General features: G+C 37.3%; 3 protein-coding genes across 3 annotated transcripts; all 3 read right to left on the bottom strand.

The window, feature by feature from the left end:
* Positions 1 to 3,165: 3,165 nt before the first annotated feature.
* LOC149043791 (uncharacterized) lies at positions 3,166 to 3,639 on the bottom strand. Its single transcript, XM_089210648.1, has 2 exons — positions 3,497 to 3,639; positions 3,166 to 3,394 (listed from the first exon to the last, which is right to left on the bottom strand). Exons 1-2 carry the CDS (start codon positions 3,637 to 3,639, stop codon positions 3,166 to 3,168), a joined length of 372 nt encoding a protein of 123 aa, XP_089066774.1.
* A 7,075-nt stretch (positions 3,640 to 10,714) lies between these two features.
* On the bottom strand, positions 10,715 to 16,156 carry LOC149043790 (uncharacterized). Its single transcript, XM_089210515.1, has 2 exons — positions 11,040 to 16,156; positions 10,715 to 10,925 (listed from the first exon to the last, which is right to left on the bottom strand). Exon 1 carries the CDS (start codon positions 15,855 to 15,857, stop codon positions 11,424 to 11,426), a length of 4,434 nt encoding a protein of 1,477 aa, XP_089066641.1. The 5' UTR covers positions 15,858 to 16,156; the 3' UTR covers positions 10,715 to 10,925; positions 11,040 to 11,423.
* Positions 16,157 to 17,501: 1,345 nt separating this feature from the next.
* On the bottom strand, positions 17,502 to 19,756 carry LOC149043789 (uncharacterized). Its single transcript, XM_089210579.1, has 2 exons — positions 19,493 to 19,756; positions 17,502 to 19,394 (listed from the first exon to the last, which is right to left on the bottom strand). Exon 2 carries the CDS (start codon positions 19,303 to 19,305, stop codon positions 17,833 to 17,835), a length of 1,473 nt encoding a protein of 490 aa, XP_089066705.1. The 5' UTR covers positions 19,306 to 19,394; positions 19,493 to 19,756; the 3' UTR covers positions 17,502 to 17,832.
* Positions 19,757 to 19,768: the final 12 nt, after the last annotated feature.

Genomic DNA, 19,768 nt, shown 5'->3' with positions numbered 1-19,768 from the left:
CCATAGAAAACTGAACATTTGCTTAAATTGGTCCCAAGCCACCGTATTACTCACCTGACATGCGCAGAGCAATTAAATATGCAAAGAGCGCCAATGTTAAAAATGGCGGCCAACAGAGTGAAGCGGGAGCATAAGACTCCGAAGAGATTTATTGACGAATTCGTAGAAGCTAAGACCAAGCAATGCAAGAAAATAAAAACTACGGATAAGAATATTTATCCTGTAGAGATAATATAGGTCGACAAAGCGAGAAAACATGGCAAAATTCATTTCAAAGGGTACTGCGAGAAATTTGACGAATGGAGGCCTTGCGATGAACATAATTTGCCCGTAATGCGATTGGAACCGATGTCAAAACCAATCGATGATTCCTTCAGCGATCGCCAGCAAACTTTTTATGAACGCGTTTACAGGGAGATCAACCGAAAGTTGTGCTCCGGGCGCAGAGAGGATCCAGAAGTTCGTATTGAAATTCAAGTCGATGACGATGTTTTCTATAAAAGTCTTGGGAGGATTTCATCCAAAAAATATCAGAGGAATAAACTAATATATGAAATTCTTTCAAATGAAACTCTGGATTGTTATATCGGCACAAAGTGGAATGAGCGGATCATGAATGAAAACGGCGATTTTGCTTATGTTGTACCAGGGACTGTGAGATTTTGGTTGACAAAAAGAAACCCCATAGTGGAATTTGAATTAATTGGCGATAAATACGTGAGATCTGAAATCGAAGACGGGCATCGAGTCGTTTTTACATGTGTCCGTGGAGATGGCAACAGATGTGGATACAAAAATATGGTCCATCATTAATATATTTGATTTAGCACATGTTTATTGATTTTGATAGTTGATGTCAAAGAATTATTTTACTTGCATGTGAATTACCTTCATAAAATGTAAACATGTGGTTATAAATGACCCATATATTTCAGTCTGTGATTCTGTTGTAATCAATGCAGTAACATTTTTGAAAAAGACTCCTTGAATACTGTATACAAGAAACATTTCACAGGCATAGCAAATTATTCTACACAACGTCTACTAACAGTTTTTGGGTAATACACTCCTTTAATACATTGATATATTATATCATTACTGATTGATTAAATCACATCTTGGCTTCCATTTACCATCTATTTTAACAAGATGTGCACAGAAAGTGGGAGCATCGCATTTGCTTCATTTTGCAGTACATGTTTTGATGGTATGGCCAGAAGTTGAACAGTTTCCACAGTTGTAGCTTTCCTTCACCCTTTCCAAACCAGCAGCTTCCAAAAGCTGTATTCTGTGTTTTTTCAAGAAAAGTTGCTTTAGAGCAGAAACCCCTCTATGATTAGATGATCGAAAGTAGTCCTTTGATACAGTGTTGTTGTACTTCTCCATACCTTGCTGAGTGTAATAAGCTAAATTTTGGTATAGCTTTAAAAATTCAGGTACATGAACATACAAAGAATGCATATATGGTGTTACATCTTTTGCTTGGTAAAGGTCTAAGAATTTTTGAAACCATTTTTGATTTTGTCCTTGAGGCTAGAGATAGCATCATCTGTAGTGTAATTAAGTTTAAGATCACCCATAATATCTATGAAATTACCCCCAAAGGGCTTGCAGCTTGTCCACATTATGAAACTCTGGTAATAGTAAGTGAAAATTAATATGTTGGAAAAGCAAGAGTTTTTCAGGTCTAGTAAGGTCTCTGTACTCCAACTTCTTGCTGTCCCTATTAATTTTCCATTCAAAATTAATTCCAAGTTCTTTTACAAATTTCTCATACCCAGCCATATGTCTATACTTATTTCGACAAAACCCATTTGAAAAAGTAGATACCTTGTCAATGGCATCTTTCCTGCGAAGTTCCCTGATCAGAAGTTCAATTAAATTATCAGATATTCTCAAAAATAAATGTAGTGTATCAATTATTACATGGTCAATAGGAATAAAATCAAATAATGGATTGGTTTTACAATTATATTGCTTAGATTTTGCATACTTACCTATTTCTTGTAAATCTCTTGCCCCAAGAGATTTGTCAGTTATAGACCACTTTTAACTGATGTCAAACCTTTCATTTCCTGGGCACTTACACCAAATACAAGAGAAATTTTGATTAGCAGCCCCTGAACCACAAACACAGGCTAGAAACTTCCAGTCTCCTCCCAAAAAATACTCAATGCTATACTTATGACTATTTACAGTAATTTCTTTTAAATTTGACATTTCATTATTTAGATCAGCAAGGCTTTCTTTAAGATTGTCATAGTTCTCTGTTGTCTTAATTATTGCTAGAACATAGTTCCCTTTTTCATTCATTGCTGCATCCTTTTCATTCAAAATTGTGTATGTGACATTTTCAAGTTTAAGCCTTTTCCCAATGTTGGTACCATCACCACTGAGCTTTACTTTAATAGTAGTAACCTTGTCCAATACTCCATTTTTCTGCAGCCTTTTTATCTGTTCCTCAAGACTCTCCCTGAAAGAAATCTGTACTCCCTCTGCCTCCCCTGGTGTACTTCTCAGATTCCAATTGGCATTTAGTTTATCTAGGTGTTTGCATATTTTATATTTTGTGGGCATGTCTTTACACTTCATGGCCAACTCATGCCAAGCTTCATTAGATATATTCAATTTTTCCTTCAAGTAAACCCACATATTGATGTCATCAATATCATTGTCAGTCAGTTCTCTTGGCTCTGTTTCCAGTAGTTGTAACTCTCCCTCTTCTACCAATGAAATAGTTTCATATTGTTGAGTGTCATTATTAAATACCTCAGCCTTGGTGGCAATAAAATTGTAGAGGCCTAAAAATGACAGTGCTGAGTGGCAGTCTTCTTTAAATCCTCGCCTTAATCTTGCCTGATGTTGTTTGGTATAATCAGTGAAACGTTTGCTTTTGTTTGGACCTCTTTGTCCCTTTTTTTGCATTCTTGCTGCTTTTTTCGCAAATCTTTTGAATTTTTGTTTGTATTGTTCTTTTCTGTTTTCCGAATCCCTAATAACATCTTCAAACTCCTGCTCAATTTTTAATCTCTTTGCCTGCTCTGCGACTAAATCCAGTTCAGCTTCCTTTTCTGCCCACGAAGCTGTTGGTTTTCCTCAATCAATGAGTTGTTTTCAAGCTCATGATAGAAAATTTTGAAGGAGTGGTTTTTTGCCTTCCACGCATCAATAAGCTTCTTTATACTTTCCCCCCCCACTTTTTGACGCTTTCTTGAACGCTGAATGGAGGAGAGAAATATTTTTCCTGAAGACGTTGAGAATTCTGGAATTTATAACAACTCCGCGAATCTCAGATTCCCTCAATATTTTTTCCACGATTCCCACAATCACAGAATCAGCACTTTCGTCGTTCGGCTCTTGATCAGACTTCTTCGACAGGGAATATATGAGATAGCTGATTAAAAAAAAATCAATTCGGTGAAAAAAAATTGAAAAAAATTAAAAAGAAAAAAGAAACAGGTTGGAATACACTTCGATAAACGCAATTTTTACTTACTTGTTTATTTCGTAAGTAAACCAAGGCAGTTTTTCCCCTTTTGGACCATTTGTTTCTTCGCCGAAATCGTTTTGTGCATCTACCGCCACCGCGAGAAGAGCCAGCGAAGAAAAAATCACCAGTGCGTAAACTTCGAGTCCCATTTCCCGAACCCAAACAATATCCAAACCTCATGTATTATACATCAAATTGCGCCAAATTTATTGTTTTTTTCGTATTTCGCGGTAATGACCAGTTTTAGGCATGCGCTTTAGAGTTATAGTCCCAGACTCCATGGCCACTGCTTGCATGTGGCGTGAACCCCTCTTCGACATATCTGAATCGCTAACCATAAGTCTCAAAAACCCGAACGAAATATTTTAATGATTTCCTTCAAATACAGTGGTATAGAAAGCTTATGTACGTTAGTTTTAGAAACTGAAGGTAAGAAAGATAGCAATTCAAATGAAATACACGAAAAAGAGGAAAATGTTCGAAAAGTAGCGTGTTTTTGACTGACCTCAGACTGCGTGACATGTCACGAAAATCTACAGAGGCAGATGTTAAACGTAAGTTTGATATGCCCTGTAATGCATTGCCAACTCAGTACTGAATAAATTTATATCGTGTATGCTGGCAGAATGTGTGTTTGCTGATACTTAAGGTGGCTGAAAACGGTTTTTGATACCTGCGTTTCATTCTCCTTTTTCTCTAAAACCCTTGATCCCTCGGTCGCCAAAAATGGCATCAAGCAAGTTAACAACACAGACGTTAGTTTTTAGATTGTTAAGCTGACGTATGTGCCGTTGCCATGGCAACATGAATAAATATAAACAGGCCTTTAAAATTGGTTTTGTTTATTTATAGAAAATCGAGTCATTAGATTCTCTCATAATTTGCATGAACAAGCTTGTAACGATAATCACATGTTAATGCCATTTTGCTAATAATTTAACAGAGACGTTCAAGTATTCCTTGTTGAAGGTTCACTGGAATATCTAGAATTTCCTTTGTTAAAGTTTAGTTTTTCTCAATACTCCTGTTTTTATTTCCTTAAGTATTTTCGCGCCAAATTTCGTGAAATTCTAATGAGTGGTTACCAAGAAATAGGCGTATTTCCGAGAAAGCAATTTTTCATTCAATCCCAATTTTTTACTTACTACGCATGCGCTGCAATTAACACGGTTCTTTCGGTAACAACAAAAAAGTTAAGAATTGCTGGGTTGTTTGCATCGTTATCTTTTCTAACATATCTTTGCAATAAAATATTAAAACCACCAATACACTGCGTTCAATTATAGAAAAAAATAACATAGATGGTGCGGGTGCTGAGTAAATAGAATAATCGGCTGCTGCGATCGAATGGTTTTAGTAAGAGTGAGGCAGCTGAAATTTTTGAGAAGAAAATCAGCGTTAAATTAGTTAAGACGTTAGTCTAGAATCCAGCCAATCAAATTATGTGTTTTCGGAGCCACGTTTTGCACATGAAAGGCCCCTTTCTATAGGGGCGTGAACGGGAGGTCCTAGGAGCTAAGTTGAGGGGACTAGACTTTAGGGTGTTGTCCCTTGTGGAAAGTTGCCAAAACCTTCGCCACAAGCAGCAATTCATATGGCGCAATAAGGCTTAGGGTATGTTGTAAGAATGTCTTCCAAAAGCGGTATAAGGAAGAAGACCAAGGACTGTGGAAGACTTAGACCTGCTAAGCCTGCGTCGGCGATGAACTGGATCAGAAGAGAAGAAACGTCAAATACTTCTCAGAAAGGTGAAGGTTCAGCACAAACCTCGAACAGTGGAAAGCAAATGGGGGAAGGCGAAGGTTCCGTACAGAGAAGTAATGATGCAATGGCGAGTTCATCTAGTGCGCGCGATGAATGTCGTGATGCCATAATAGCGTACGTGCACAAAGTATCGGAGTCCAGAAGGAATAAGCGGAACACTATGGATTATTCGACAGTGGTTCTTCAGACCTCAAGTGATACGCAGCTACCCGCGCTGATATACTCGAAGACCAAGAGAAAGCTTTTGGTTGATAGTGAGCGGTCGCGCACGCCAGTAAAGCTGCAGAGATTTACTTACACGTCGGATGGGTCCAAAGTCATCGTCAATGATATGACCAAAATTTCTTCACCGCAACCAACAGAGTACTCGTTTCAATTCGAGGAAGTAGGGAGCAATGATGAGGAGCAGAGAATGGCGGTAAGAGAAATCATTGACAACTCCAACGAGGGAGACCTGATGTCCATCCGCGGGAAAATAGTTGGTGTAGCTGAGCCAACAGTGACAAAATCCAGGGGGCTGAAAGTTGCCAACGCCTTGTTTGCGGACGAAACGGGTAAAATTGAGCTGGATTTATGGGAGGGTCATATCTCCGCTGTGGAAGTTGGCCGTGTGTACACTATATTTCCTGTACAAGTTCGACGGTGGTTGGGCAAGAAGAAAGTCTCTACAGTGGTGAGCAGTACTATCAGAGCGGAAGAGATGAATGAATGTTTGTCAGCAATCCCGCTGGCAACGGACGAAGAAATACGAGGAGGATTTGCTTCAAGCACCTTGACGATCCGAAGTTTTCAGTGTGTTGAGAAAGTAGAGTCGTATCTTCAATGTAGAAAATGTTCCAGAAAGATTCTTCAAGCAATGGGAACCCCTGTTGTGCGATGTGACAGATGCGGCTATTCCATGAGAACTGTGGACTGCCCCGTTCGTCGCTATGCTTCGGTGGTTATGGAGGTTACTGATGGCAGTCCTGTTCACGTTACCGTGTTCAACGATGTTTTGGAAAAACTGGTCCCTGACTGCAAGAATCTTACTGATGGTGAAGTGGAAGAGATGTTGCTGTTAATGGAAAACGTTACGATTACGTATAACAATGACACATGTATTGTCCTAAATGCAGTCGCTGGAAAGTAAGTCCTAGGATAAACAAACTGTGTTGTTGTTGTTCCGTGCCGTTTACATTTCAAAGGACGTGAGGCAAATGTAAGCTTATTTTTATTTTGGTTGTTGTCACGGTACTGCAGTCGTTTTGAACTATACATCACTTCAGCCAGAAGCTCAAATGTTTAATATTTTTCAAATTGTTAGCCTTAGCTTCAAATGGTGTTAAGGCCTTGAAGTTATTGGAGTCTTTTCCTTTGAAAGAGTTTGTCAGCATTCCTGAATAAATTAAGGCTCATTTTTACATGTTGGAGAGTGACAAGGGCAGATCTTAAAGGATTTCGCGCAACGTTAAATTAATTTTCGTTGAGTCAACTGATAAAAAGCGCACGAGACCGCGCGACGCTGGATGTTTACTTTTGGGTGGCTTTGTATTATTTTGGCGGGTCGTGCAAGCGTTTGTTTTATGTTTTGCCGCTTGATACTTGGCACCAGTCTTTGCGAGATATTATTTTTTGCTAAGCTAAGTTTCTGGCTCTGGGAATCATCGTTCATTGAATGATAACAATTTCCTTGCAATGCAAATATCCGTTTTGATCTCTCTCACGAAATGAAACGGTGAAAGAGAAATTAATTTATGCCAAATTTCTGTCAGTGCTTTAGTGGTATGGTCAAATGTAGGTTTAAGCCGCTCCAATATGTACTAAAGCGCAGTAAAAGAGAGTAAAATTGTTTTTTTTATTGAGGACTCGAAGTTTGAAAATAAACATGTGGTGTCACGCAGTCTTAGATTTGTCAGTTCCATTTGTTTTGATACTTCCAAGAAGTCTCATGTTGTGAAGGATTGATCGTTTAAATTTTTTATATGGATTTTTCTGCTGTTGTAATCTATATTAGCTTACGGGAGATTCAAGTGCAGTGTTTGAGTTTGCATGGAGATTAGGAAGTGAAGCGAAATCAACAGATGTAAATTCAGTGATTAGAGTATTACTACTTTCCTCTTTAAGATAAGGCTTAATACTCATTTCTTGTTAATTTTTGTTGTACAGTGTTTAAACGAGATCATCTGAGCGTTTTAGGTTTTAGGTTTTTATGGTACAGTCAATAACTTAAAATCGGCTGCAGAAATGACAAGAAACAACGGCAAGCGAAGTTTAAAAAGTTAAAGTATTTAAAAGAGCTGGTCATATTGATTGATTTCAGTGTCAGTTTCTAGTCTGAATCTTTCCGACTGTTACATTATCCTTGGATTTCCCTGTTATGGTTTTGTTAATTTAGAGGCCAGTCAGATTTTACAATTCCTCCTTTACGAATAAGGAGTCTTGGTGTATGAAATTGTAAATGAAGTTACAATAAAAACAACAGTTCATTGTGAAGACTCTGAGTTTTTCTGGTGTCACTTTACTTTTTGTACTGAATTTGTTAGGAAATCTGTGATAATAAATCATCTTTCCTTAACACATTGACACGTGCGTGTAACATGTGCCTATCCAAAAGTTAAAATTTTAGAGAAACCGGAAAAGTAAACACAATGCGCAGTAAAGTTTTATAAATCATATTTTCCCAAAAACAAGCTCAGGTGAAAGAAGACCATTTAAATAACTTGCTTTCAACGAAAAAAGCGATAGATGCATACTAAGTTTTTACTCTAAAATCAAGATAAAAGATAAAAATCAATGAACTTTTGCGCACGTGTGCAAACAAGTATGTAGATTGGATTTCAAAGTGAATATGCAAATTTATCAGTGTGTGGGGAGATCTCGTATTACATGGAATTTATAAACGAGAAGAAAGACGAAAGTGACCAGGGAACGTTTCGGGAAGAAAGCTTTATTCAAAACAGTTCTTGATTTTCTGTTAGAACGTACGAATTTCTTACGTGTGCGAAACCCACGAAGTAGAATTCATCATGCGTAGATCCATGTTTACTTGACTTCACGGCAAGAATATTGCGCAGCGTTATGTTGAAAATACTGAAAGTTCTACGTTTTGACACAAAATCTTCCATTAAACAATAATTTTTGGACATCTGCAAACACTTCTCATGTCATACTTGTTTATTGGTGAGTTATCTTTTGTCGTTTCCGCGACTGTAAAGGTGTTTCTCTTCTTTTCTCAGAGGCGATAACCTACAGCTGTAAACACTTCTCATGTCATCCTTGTTTATTGGTGAGTTATCTTTTGTCGTTTCCGCGACTGTAAAGGTGTTTCTCTTCTTTTCTCAGAGGCGATAACCTACAGCTGTTTCGTGGATCTCATGCAGAGAATGAACAGTAACTTCCCATTACTCAATCATGATATTTACCGTGCCGTGGAATCTTCATGATGTCGCTAGGCCTCGGCCTCGTTTGAAGTCCGATAGTTTGGTTTTCACTTTGCGGCCCTAATTCGCATCACCTTTGAGAATTGCAGTATTGTCGACTCGAAAGCATATTTTGTCGCTTATAAGACCTTGATGTCCATTATTTTTCGAGCAGATTATTCTATAGTATTTTTTCTTTCCATTTGTGTTCCAGGAGGTCTAAAATGGTCGGAAAGAAACGGAAAATCCATTATGAAAATATTGAAAGTCAGCCGCGCGTACGCCATTTTTTCAAATTTGATCATTTCTTGTGAACACATAAAATGACGCCTTTGTACTACCCCCTAAAGTTATCAAAATAACTGCGCAAAACACGGATTCTGATTGGTTTATAGATCCTCTAATAAAAGAGGAAGTTTGGAGGCAACATTCTGCTTAGTAGCGGAGATAGGGGGGAAAGGTTCGCTCGTGCAAGTCTCCCACGCGGCACGGGCGGTTCAGGTCTGAAAACAGTGGAGCAAATTTAAGCACTTGATGCTTAACGGCATGGGGTAATATTAACCCAAAGAGGCCTATTTTAAGGAAACTTGAAATCCTAGGGTTTGTCATCAGAATGCATTCGGAGGTTGAAAAATATTTTGGCTGATTACTTTGGTGTGTAACGTGACTGTGGCAGAGGTGAAGTAAGTAACTTTTCAGAGGTGGAGTCAGGTAACTCTATGTCACCAGATGGTGATGTCGACCTCCACACCTCTTGTAGGTTGTTTGCCCAAAAAAGACTTTTTAAGGGGGGGGGGGTCATGGGCACCGCAGAACCCTCTAGCTACACCCTTGCTTGTAGAGCACATAACCTGGGTGGGGTACTCCAAAGTAAAAAGGTTGGATATTTGAATTCAACTCTTAAATGAGACCAATCTGGCTGTAGCTTAAACTTTATTTGACTCAAAAGAAATATCACTTAAACATGGGTTACAATGACAGCATTTCTCCTTATATTTTAATTTTTTGTGTGCAACCCCAAAAGGTACTGATGACTAAAATTAGAGGCACCCTAAGTGAGATTTGCACCCTTGATAAGTGAAAAAACATCCCCGATCTTTTCACGAGAGAGTCCCCTCCAACAGGGTGTGGAAAAGCAATGAGAAAGTGAGTTAAGAGTAGTGAATGTTTTTGATAATTTATTATTCAGGAACTTCCGATCAGCCAAGGACTTGTGGCTCCTTAGTGAAAATTTCAAAATGTTCTAAAGGACATCCAAATATTTCCTAAAAGATTAATGCACCTTTAGGAGCTTGTGAGATTTGCACTGTGAAGGAGGGTTGATTGTAAAATTACACAATATAGATTATAATCAGCTGCAAGTGACTCACCCAGATTTGAGTGTAATCAAGGAAATGGTGCAGATAAACATGAGATGTATATTTCTACTTGGTTTTTTGAAAATATGTCTGCCAGTAAAACTGGTTATTTACCAATGGCAACTCAAGCCATTATGCATTAAATTAGTTTACAAGGAATTACTATATTTACTATGAAGGAGGGTCAAACTATGAAATCAGGTGAACTCAAGCTAACTGAAAGTATCAAATGTTCTCCTCAAATCTTTGATTATCCAGCAGTCTGGCAGTAAATTGATTGCATTTATGGTGGTTTTACATCAACTGGTTTGTTGTGGTAATTATGACTACGATAAGATTAAACTGGCACTTACCAGTATCAGTGCTTCATACAAAGCCTTAACAAGCCAGTTTATTTAGCAAATAATTCTGAGGAAGGAAATCACAGGGTCCAAATAGTTGAAAGTGTGCAGTTTACAATTCAACTATTGTACAAAACGTTATTGTTACTAGTTGAAATAGTCATGATAGAAGTTCATGGTGCTAGTATGAATATAACCAATGAATAGATGGAAGCTGCTGAATACATTACTCGATGTTAAGTTCTCAAGACCACATCGTTGTTTTCAGTGAAGTAGACAGAAAAAATTCCAACAAATATAATACATGTACTTCTTTCTTTATAATTTGTGTTATTAACTGCATGAACTCCAGTGATGCTGTGCTTGCATTTTTCACACTGTTCATTTATTTGTAGCTTCAGATACAGTAACTGGTGCTAAATCCAGAATGAATGTAGTCAGCTGCAGTGCTGTACATCTCTGTCAATTACCACGTGCAAGTAACTACATGACTGTATATCATTCCAATTCTTGTAGTGTATTAGTAGTTTCCATAGTCCAGTTGCCAATGTATATGATATAAGCTCAGAATGATCTGCAATTTTACAAGAAGATATAACTAGTGTTAACAACAATTGTTTTAGTAAAGCTGTTGGCCCACCCACACCCCACCCTCTTATCAAACATTATAATCAAAGAAGTTACCCACCTCTGTATCAGGTTGATCACTCTGTTTTGGAGGGGGATGTCAGACTCGTACCAAGTGTGTTTTTCTTATATAAACTAAGCAATGTTTCTTTGTATCTTGTAGCTAGAAAATTGGACACTGTGCATACAGCAGCCCATGTATAATGAGATTTAAAGTCATTTTCTGATATAAAAATTTGGTTTAAAATTGAAGAAAATCTTATTTAATAAAGAGAATATTTAATTGTTCTCATACAGGTAGAAAAAATCAAAGATGTGATGAAAAACCAAAAACAAACAATGGTGGCTATGACTAAGATTGATCATTGTGAACAACAAACTCTAAAAAAAAAATAGGTCAAATGTATTTTTCAGGACATACTTTCAATAATGTTTCTCTTTTAAGTCACTTGTGAACAGTTAGTAAGGAAATAAAGATAGGCTTATGATCACTGTAGTATGACTCTAAGGTACCTGCAGATTGAATAAGCTGTGATACATTTGTATAAATGTGATCTATTTGTGTACGGTAGTCAGTAGTGTACTGCTCAATCAACTGTGTGTATCCTCTGTCTGTTATCAGATATTTTTTGAGAGCCTTTTGTTCTGCAGACCCCTCCATTAGATTAACATTGAAATCTCCCATCAGTATAGTGGGAATTGTGGGGACTGTTAACACTGAGTTATGCAGATGAGTAAGAGCATCAAGAAAATGTGAAATTGGTACCTTAGCTTTGGAGCGGTAGATACCAATAACATGAAAATTTGGAATTGGTTGGCTTAGAACCATAATGGTAATTTCAACATTATTAATGTTGAATCTGTATGGTAAGTGAGTGCAGTTCAAATCATTCTTAATGTACACAGCTGTTCCGTAACAAGTTCTGATACTGGAGTGATTGAAGTCATTTCTGTAAAGTGTAAATCCCCTGAGCTGATACACATCATCTCTATCTAACAAGCAAAGTTTTGTTTCAACAAAAATGTTGATATCAGCCTTTTGAATATTGTAATCACTTCGGACATCATCTATGTGGAGGTGGAGAGATCTGACATTTTGAAATAAGATTGTTTTTGTTTTGGGTGAATCTGCATTCTGTAATACTGCTAATGGCAGAAGACTTGCTTCTGTTCTAAGTCTCCTCATTTCATCTTTAACTTTCTCACTAACCTTGATTTTGTTTTCATTCAAATTGAGAACATGTAGTGCAGAACTGTTTCTTACTCGGCTTAAACCAACATAATGCATATGCTCCCTTGTGGATGCTGGAAAGTCAACAGCTGCTTCATCTAATGAGTCACCTTGACAGCGATGAATAGTCTTAGCAGCAGCAGGTCTAAGTGGAAATTGCCGTCGAAGAATTTGCACTTGACTTTTTTTATTAATCCGGAATTGTCTTGTTACTTCTAAAACTGGTGTCCAGTTTTTATTTATGCTTCTCTTGTATAAATGTGCATATTCTCTACGCAGCTTTTTGCCTATTTCAGGATGTGGAAATGATACCCAAATAATACTTGGCCTGGTGGAATTTTCTACTCTGTAGTCTATGTTCTCTATCATACACTCTGCACCATTAGTGAGTCCATCAGTCACATCAATATTAGTTGTCAAGTCATATTTTGCCATAGTTGCCACAGACACAAGTGAATACAAACCCATTGTCTTTGTAGGATCCTCTGGGATTTTGTTTTTCATTTGTTGTTTCAGATCATCATTAATATCCCCAACTACAATGTCCACAGCCTTTATCTGAGCTTTATCAGTTTTAGAGATAGTATACAGGGCGTTGTTGTGAGCATCTACGGATGCATTTGTAGTAAATAAATGTGTCATGTTCATGGGGTAATTATCTTCATGAGGCCTGACTTTCAGAAGTCTCTGTTCTAAAATGGCTACATCATCTTCAGAATGTTTACCTTCTCTCAAGCGATTGAGTAGCTCAGCAAATTCTCTGTCATCCTTTTGTCTCATTATTTCCGTCAGTTCAAAGAGGGTGAAATTCTCTGTCCAAATGTTACTTGCTAAAGCACTGTAGCCTATCACAGAATTTTCAAAGATCCACTTATCAAAAACTGGTTTTAGCTGGAAAAGATCTCCAACAGTTATTAAACTAATTCCACCAAATAGCTCTTTTGTTCCCATTATTTGTTGCAGTCTTGCATTCAAAAAGTTAAACATGCCACTTCCTACCATAGATATCTCATCAATAAAAACTGTCTTAAGTTTCTTCAGTCGTGCTCTAATGGTATTTAGTCTGTTGCTGTCCAGTGTACAATACTCAAAACCTCTATTGGCAGGTATCTTAAAAGCAGAATGTAATGTATTGCCTTTAATGTTAAAAGCTGCTTTACCAGTAGGAGCTACTTTTACAACTTTAACATCATCTGGATTTTCCCCTGCAATGCTATTTAGATATCTTATTAATGCTTCATACAAAGCATTGGTGACTGTACTTTTGCCAACTCCAGCACCTCCACTTAAGAACAATCTAAGAGGGTCATCCCTAGTTTTTACAGAATGTAACACATGATAAAAAAATTGTCTCTGTTTTTCATTCAAAGAGCGGACAAGTGCATAATAATTATTGTCTGACATCCGCTTTACGACAAGTTCCTCCTCATCATCACATCTAGGGAAGATTCCAATATCATCAAGTAAATCATACTGGTTATGCTCCTTGTTTTTTCCAGGATCAAAGCAACCAAATAATTCACTACACTTCTCTTTGACAGTACAGTCCTGCTTATTGATATGCTCTGCATTTGGAGCAACAGTGTCAAAGTTGTCATATTCAGCATTATTCATATCTTCCATTGCTTTATCTAGTATTTCTGAATGGTATTCATACTGAAGCCTATTGCTGAGAACTTTATCCTTAACCTGTTCAAATCGTTCTTGGTAAGTTTGACATTCTTTCATTAAGTCAGTGGTTTCATTTCGCCATGGTGTATAAAGCATAAGCTGTTCTCGAAAATGATTTTCTGGATCCTTATCTTTATTGTACCTAACAGATCGTATGATTTTAGGCTTCTTTCGTTTTACTAGTTTCATTCCTCCTTTAAGTTTGTATTCATGTGGCTCACATTGACATTCATTGACGCTAATATTGATAGGGTCATCATCAGTATTGTCATCAAAGCTTGTTTCTGGTAAGAAGTCATCAAGACCTGTGACTGATGACCCATTTTCACTCCGATTAGCATGTTCATCTTTAACACAGTTATACCATGCAACAAAGTTAGCTAAACACAACTTTTCTAGCTGTTTTGGTCTCCTTTGATAACGCTTAATTATGTTGTCAGATTCTATGTCAGGTGAACTGTCTGGCAATTCCTTAAGCTTATCCAGTTTCTTTAACAAAAATGTCCTGTCATCTGGAGGTGATGAACTAATAAACTGAAAAGCACGGGAAGATCTTCTCATGGGCATTTGTAAAACAAGATAAACAGCTTCTTGGGCACTGATTTCAACTGCATTTAGAAATTTGTTTCCAATGTGCCTCACTCTATTTGTAATATCTTTATTACCTGATTGGGCTTCTTCAGATGCCTTCTCTAGAAGCCTGCTCATACCTCTCTGTCCTTTTGTAATGTAAGAAAGTATGTATGTAGCACATGCATAAGGATCTAGTACATATTGAATGTCCATGTTTGCTTGCCAGGCATTGAGTAAAACACTGTTATAATTGTTTATCCTTATTTCAGATGGTGCCCTTTTCAAACATAATGTTGCCCTCTTTAGGGTGTGTCTTATAGCTAAGATGTAACTTTCTTCAGTTAATTGTAAGTTGTTAAGAAAATCTTCGAATGTGATCGCTTCACCACATTTCATGTTGTCAAGGACTTCTTTTATTTTTTCAGCATTTTCTTTTATATTTTTCTGGTTTTTTTCATCATAGCAGGAATTCTCAAGAGGTGTTAAAATTATTGTCTTTGGCATTGGTGGCAATGGAAAATTAAACCTGCATATGTTATGCCCTGCCTTCTTACATGTTTTGGCATGCCTGTGCAATTGTAAGTTTACAAGATCTTCCATTTCACTTGAACTGTCTGGTTTATAGCAAGTGATATACTTGTCCACAAAGTTCACAATTTCCTCATCAGAACTTTTTTCATATTGTGGGGCTTCCTTTACCCAAAATAAACCATGAATATGTGGGCTTCCTCTTTGTTGAAATTCAACTCTGTAAAAATAATCAGCTATTTCTCCTATTGGCATTACATTGCTCTTTAAAACATCGTAAATAAATAACTGCACCATGTGGTCAAAGTTCCTTGCACAAGTGACAGGATCTTTTTGAATAAGATCTGATTTTTGTTCCCAAGTCATTTGTTTAGTTTCATCATCAGTGTACTCTTTTTTCTCAACAATTCTACCTAAAGTTTTGAGAAGATGAGACCACCTTGTTTCAGCAGCTGAAAAAGAGCAAAACCATGTTGGGTTGCCTAGTTGACGAATCATAGCAAACAAGTCTTTTTTACATTTTTCATAATAAGGAGGTGACCCTCTAAGATTTTTTAAAACTCTGAAACCTTCATCAAGATGTATAAGCTTATTAAGATAATCCTCTGACTTCAATTCACCAGCAGTGTACTTTTTCCCTTTTGTCTTACATTTTCGGAGAGAAATACAAGCACTATCTTGAATTTGTTTGATTTGCAGTTTTTTTAACTTATAGAAAATGTTTGGTACAGACATTGCAACTCTTCTATCCTGGCATCTTAGCTCCCACTTGCAAATTGTACTGTATGATACAGGGACCTTTCTTTCATTGTTGGCAGGTCTCCGTTTTCCACAGAATATTGTGGGAAATGATAAATACTCAGAATCTTTGTCCATAAATATTCCTAATGGTCTATTCCCTTCTCCTGGAGCAAAAGAAATTATTCTGTCTACATTTTCTACTACATCTGGTTCCTGTAATAGTGTATCTGTAACTCCTGATGGGCGTTCATCAACTTCACACCAGTCAACACTATCTTCTTTCTCACAGCCTGGATTTTCATCATCTGCATTGGAAATGCTCTTTTGATAATCTTGTCTTTTATCCTCCAGAACAACTTTATCTGTTTGTGTATGTAACTCATTATTACTCGAAGTGTCAGAGTTTTCAACAAATTCACTCCAGTCTTCATGGACACTAGACTGCAAACTTATGTTATCTAACCAAGCATTTTGTACTTCTATACCTTCTCTCTTGAATAAATCACTTGTGTCTACAAGATATTTTGCTGCATCTAATACTTTCTTAGGTCTAACATTCTGAAACTGGTAATGATGCTTATAGATCAGACGCCTTTTAAGTTTTATTGGAATGGTTTGTGATTCATTGATGGGCCTTGGCAGACAGTGAACAGTTAAATTTACATCACTTGGTACATTGACAATGTTTCCATGAATTGACAACTGGCCACCTCTTGGTAGCTCACGAATTTGCATAAATGGAATACGAGGTGATATAAGCCGTTCTTCTAATGGTGTTAAATTTAACAGGTCAGGTTTTTTAGGGAAACTCATTTTATTGGCTTTAGAGAGGCTGGGAAGCTTGCCTTTCGTGAGATTTGAGTCACAATTTCTGCAAATCCATTCAGTATTTTCTACACTTCTTACCCCAGTAACACAAGACTCAACAAGATCTTCTGAACATGCCTTGTACCTGTTAGCATTACACTTCACTACTGAAGACTTGTACCACAACTGGTCGCAACAGGTACATATGTATTCTGGGCCACATTTAATTTTTTCATGAAACAAATTTATTAAAGAAATAACACTGCTTTCATTCTTCCCTGTTTGTAACAACTGATCATTATTAGTTGATACATGTGATGACTTTTGGGCATTTTCAAATTGATTTTCATTGGCTGGTATAGCCATATTTGAATAATTTGATAGTTTGAATTTAGTAGTTCTCCTGACTTTAGCATTTCTGTTTACTTGTTCACTGTGTTCTGGGTTATCTGCTTTCTGTTTCCTAAAACTCTGTTTATCAACTTCTTTTCTGTGTTCTGGGTTATCTGCTTTCCGTTTCCTAAAACCCTGTTTATCAACTTTTTTTCTATGTTCTGGATTTTTTGCCTTCCGTTTCCTAAAACTCTGTTTATCAACTTCTTTTCTATGTTCTGGGTTATCTGCTTTCCGTTTCCTAAAACTCTGTTTATCAACTTCTTTTCTATGTTCTGGATTTTTTGCCTTCCGTTTCCTAAAACTCTGTTTATCAACTTCTTTTCTATGTTCTGGGTTATCTGCTTTCCGTTTCCTAAAACTCTGTTTATCAACTTCTTTTCTATGTTCTGGATTTTTTGCTTTCCGTTTCCTAAAACTCTCTGTATCAACTTCTTTTCTATGTTCTGGATCTTTTGCTTTCCGTTTCCTAAAACTCTCTGTATCAACTTCTTTTCTATGTTCTGGATTTTTTGCTTTCCGTTTCCTAAAACTCTGTTTATCAACTTCTTTTCTATGTTCTGGATTCTTTTCTTTACGTTTTCTGAACGACTTTCTGTCAATTTCTCTGACCTGTTCTGAATTCTCACCTTTTTGTCTTCTTGATGACTTTCTTGCAATTTCCTTTATGTGATCTGGGTTCTCTGCTTTCCGTTTCCTTTTAGACCTTTTGTCAATTTCTCTTACACGTTCTGGGTTGGTCATTTTCCTTTCTGTGACAGTTTGGTTCTTTTTCTCCCTAATTGTTTCAGTATTGTTGTACCTTTGCACAGAATGTTGATTCTCTCTTTTTCTAAAATCTGCATTAGCTCTTCTCTTTCTCATGTATTCTTTCATGTAACTTTGATCAGCTCTGCGCTTTTCATGTTTATCAATTTTTTTTTTCAACTATACTTTGATCACACGTTTTATTGTTCGGAACCCGACAGTTTCTCTTTTCTACTGTAGAAACATAGTGAGTTTCACTTATGTGTCCAATGTAAATGTCTGTGTATTCCCCTGTCACATTCACTGCTTGAACAACAGTAACAGGAGCAAAAGTTTCAATTGATTCGGCAATATGAATTGACAGATTTAGACAATTGGCCACTGCTTGAATTATAATTGCATCAGCCCATGTTCCCTGACATGACATAATGCTCAAATAGTCTTGCCAAGAATGATCAGTGTTACTCTCTATGAATTGTTCAGGGTTCTGCAGTAAATACTGGACCCCAAGGCTACGTATATGAGAATGGTTATTAGGATTGCCATAAAGCTGATGTGAAACAGCTCGAAAAAAGCAGTCACCACCTCCCCCAACATCAACTGCAGTTCTATTTAATTCAGACAACCTAGTTTCCAATAATGAAACTGAATTAGCCATTGAGGAACGATATGCTGCTAAATTACAAGTATTGGCTGCACTGCATTGATTTGATGGCCCTGGATTCTCTTCAACATCGCCACTCAGAGAGATGACTCTGTGAGATACACAGTAAGTTTCGAATGGAATGTGTTTTAATTTCTTTAACGTTCTGCCGTTAACACGCATGCAAAATAAGGGCAACTTTTTATGCTTTAATGTTCTCAGTCGCACAACAGATAGGTACACATTTTGGCTGAGAGAGAACTTTTTTGAGGGTAATACAAATTTAGATCTGACTGACCGTTCACTGAAATAACTACGATTACGCTCAGACAGCAAAAGTTTTAGTTTAGATGAACTCGGAATGCTTTTTTTAAGGTATGATTTAGCTGCATTTCGAAAAACTTTGGTTTTTCTGAACAGTTTGATGACTCTCCTATATGGAATTCTGGAGGGTTCTCTTTCACGTTTCCTTCTATAATGCAACCTTCGTGTACATGTACAAACGTCAACCGTGGTCCTTGACATTCTGCTTTTCATAATTTCATGACTTAGTGAATCAAGATATTCAACTGAATTATCAGTTGGCATTTTCAGCAGAGTTTCCTGGTCGTTAAATTTGGTTTTATCTTTGGCATGCTGGTCAGTTACCACTAAAGTGTTGCATTCACATGTCTGGTTGGCAGATCTGGAGATTTGTTCAAATTTGGCATTTACCTGCTCATATTTGGCTTTTATTTGCTCGTACTTGGCTTTGATTTGCTTGTACTTTGCTTTAATTTGTTTGTATTTGGCTTTCTCGCTTTCCATAGTTATGGCGTAACCCCAGCGAGCGGGGACATCGACGTACTGAAAACACGCCTGGTACTTGTCATCGCCTTCAGAGTAACCCTGGCTAGACGACGGTTTTACTGATTTTGCTGTCCCTGGATACACCGGGGACTGATTAAAAACATCTTCACTCACGAAGGCGCCCACTGCGTAGTAGCCCTCCATAATTTATAAAATGGCGAACGCAAACATTCTACCCAACCTGTCAGGTGACTTTACGAGCACTTCCCGAGGACAGCCGAAGTACGGGCGATCTATTAATTCCAATTTTTTTTTAGAAAAAAATAAACCATGATCGAGGATATCCATGAAAAACCTTTTATCGTTTAACCTACAAACTGTAAGTGCTTACCTGAACAATAGCACGAAGGCTTTTCCTCACAACAATGAACGACTCCAGTCCAGAAGCATTCACTAAGCCATTCGTGGGCTGAAACTTTATGAATTACTTTCCAACATCGATACAGCTCCAGGAATAGCAAACACAGCCTTCACCAACTCACTTAACGAGCAGTTGGCCGCGATCGACACTTCAATATCGGATTCTCGGCGAGCAGCTCGACTCGATTATTTAGAGCCCGCGGTGGAAGTAACCGAAATGTCAGCGTTTTATATGCAACACTTTTTA

The sequence above is a fragment of the Pocillopora damicornis genome, chromosome 6 (assembly GCF_964200805.1).
Source record: "Pocillopora damicornis chromosome 6, jaPocDami1.2, whole genome shotgun sequence".
NCBI lineage: Eukaryota > Metazoa > Cnidaria > Anthozoa > Scleractinia > Pocilloporidae > Pocillopora > Pocillopora damicornis.
The sequence above is the reverse complement of the archived record's forward strand: the minus strand, read 5'-3'. Positions and strand labels throughout refer to the sequence as shown.

Excerpts from the sequence above, each read along its gene's own strand:
- LOC149043791 (XM_089210648.1), bottom strand. The coding sequence starts at position 3,639 with ATGGGACTCGAAGTTTACGCACTGGTGATTTTTTCTTCGCTGGCTCTT. Across the intron at positions 3,395-3,496 it reads TTTACTTACGAAATAAACAA|CTATCTCATATATTCCCTGT; the intron begins GTAAGTAAAAAT and ends TTTTTTAATCAG.
- LOC149043789 (XM_089210579.1), bottom strand. The coding sequence starts at position 19,305 with ATGGAGGGCTACTACGCAGTGGGCGCCTTCGTGAGTGAAGATGTTTTT.
- LOC149043790 (XM_089210515.1), bottom strand. The coding sequence starts at position 15,857 with ATGGACAAAGATTCTGAGTATTTATCATTTCCCACAATATTCTGTGGA.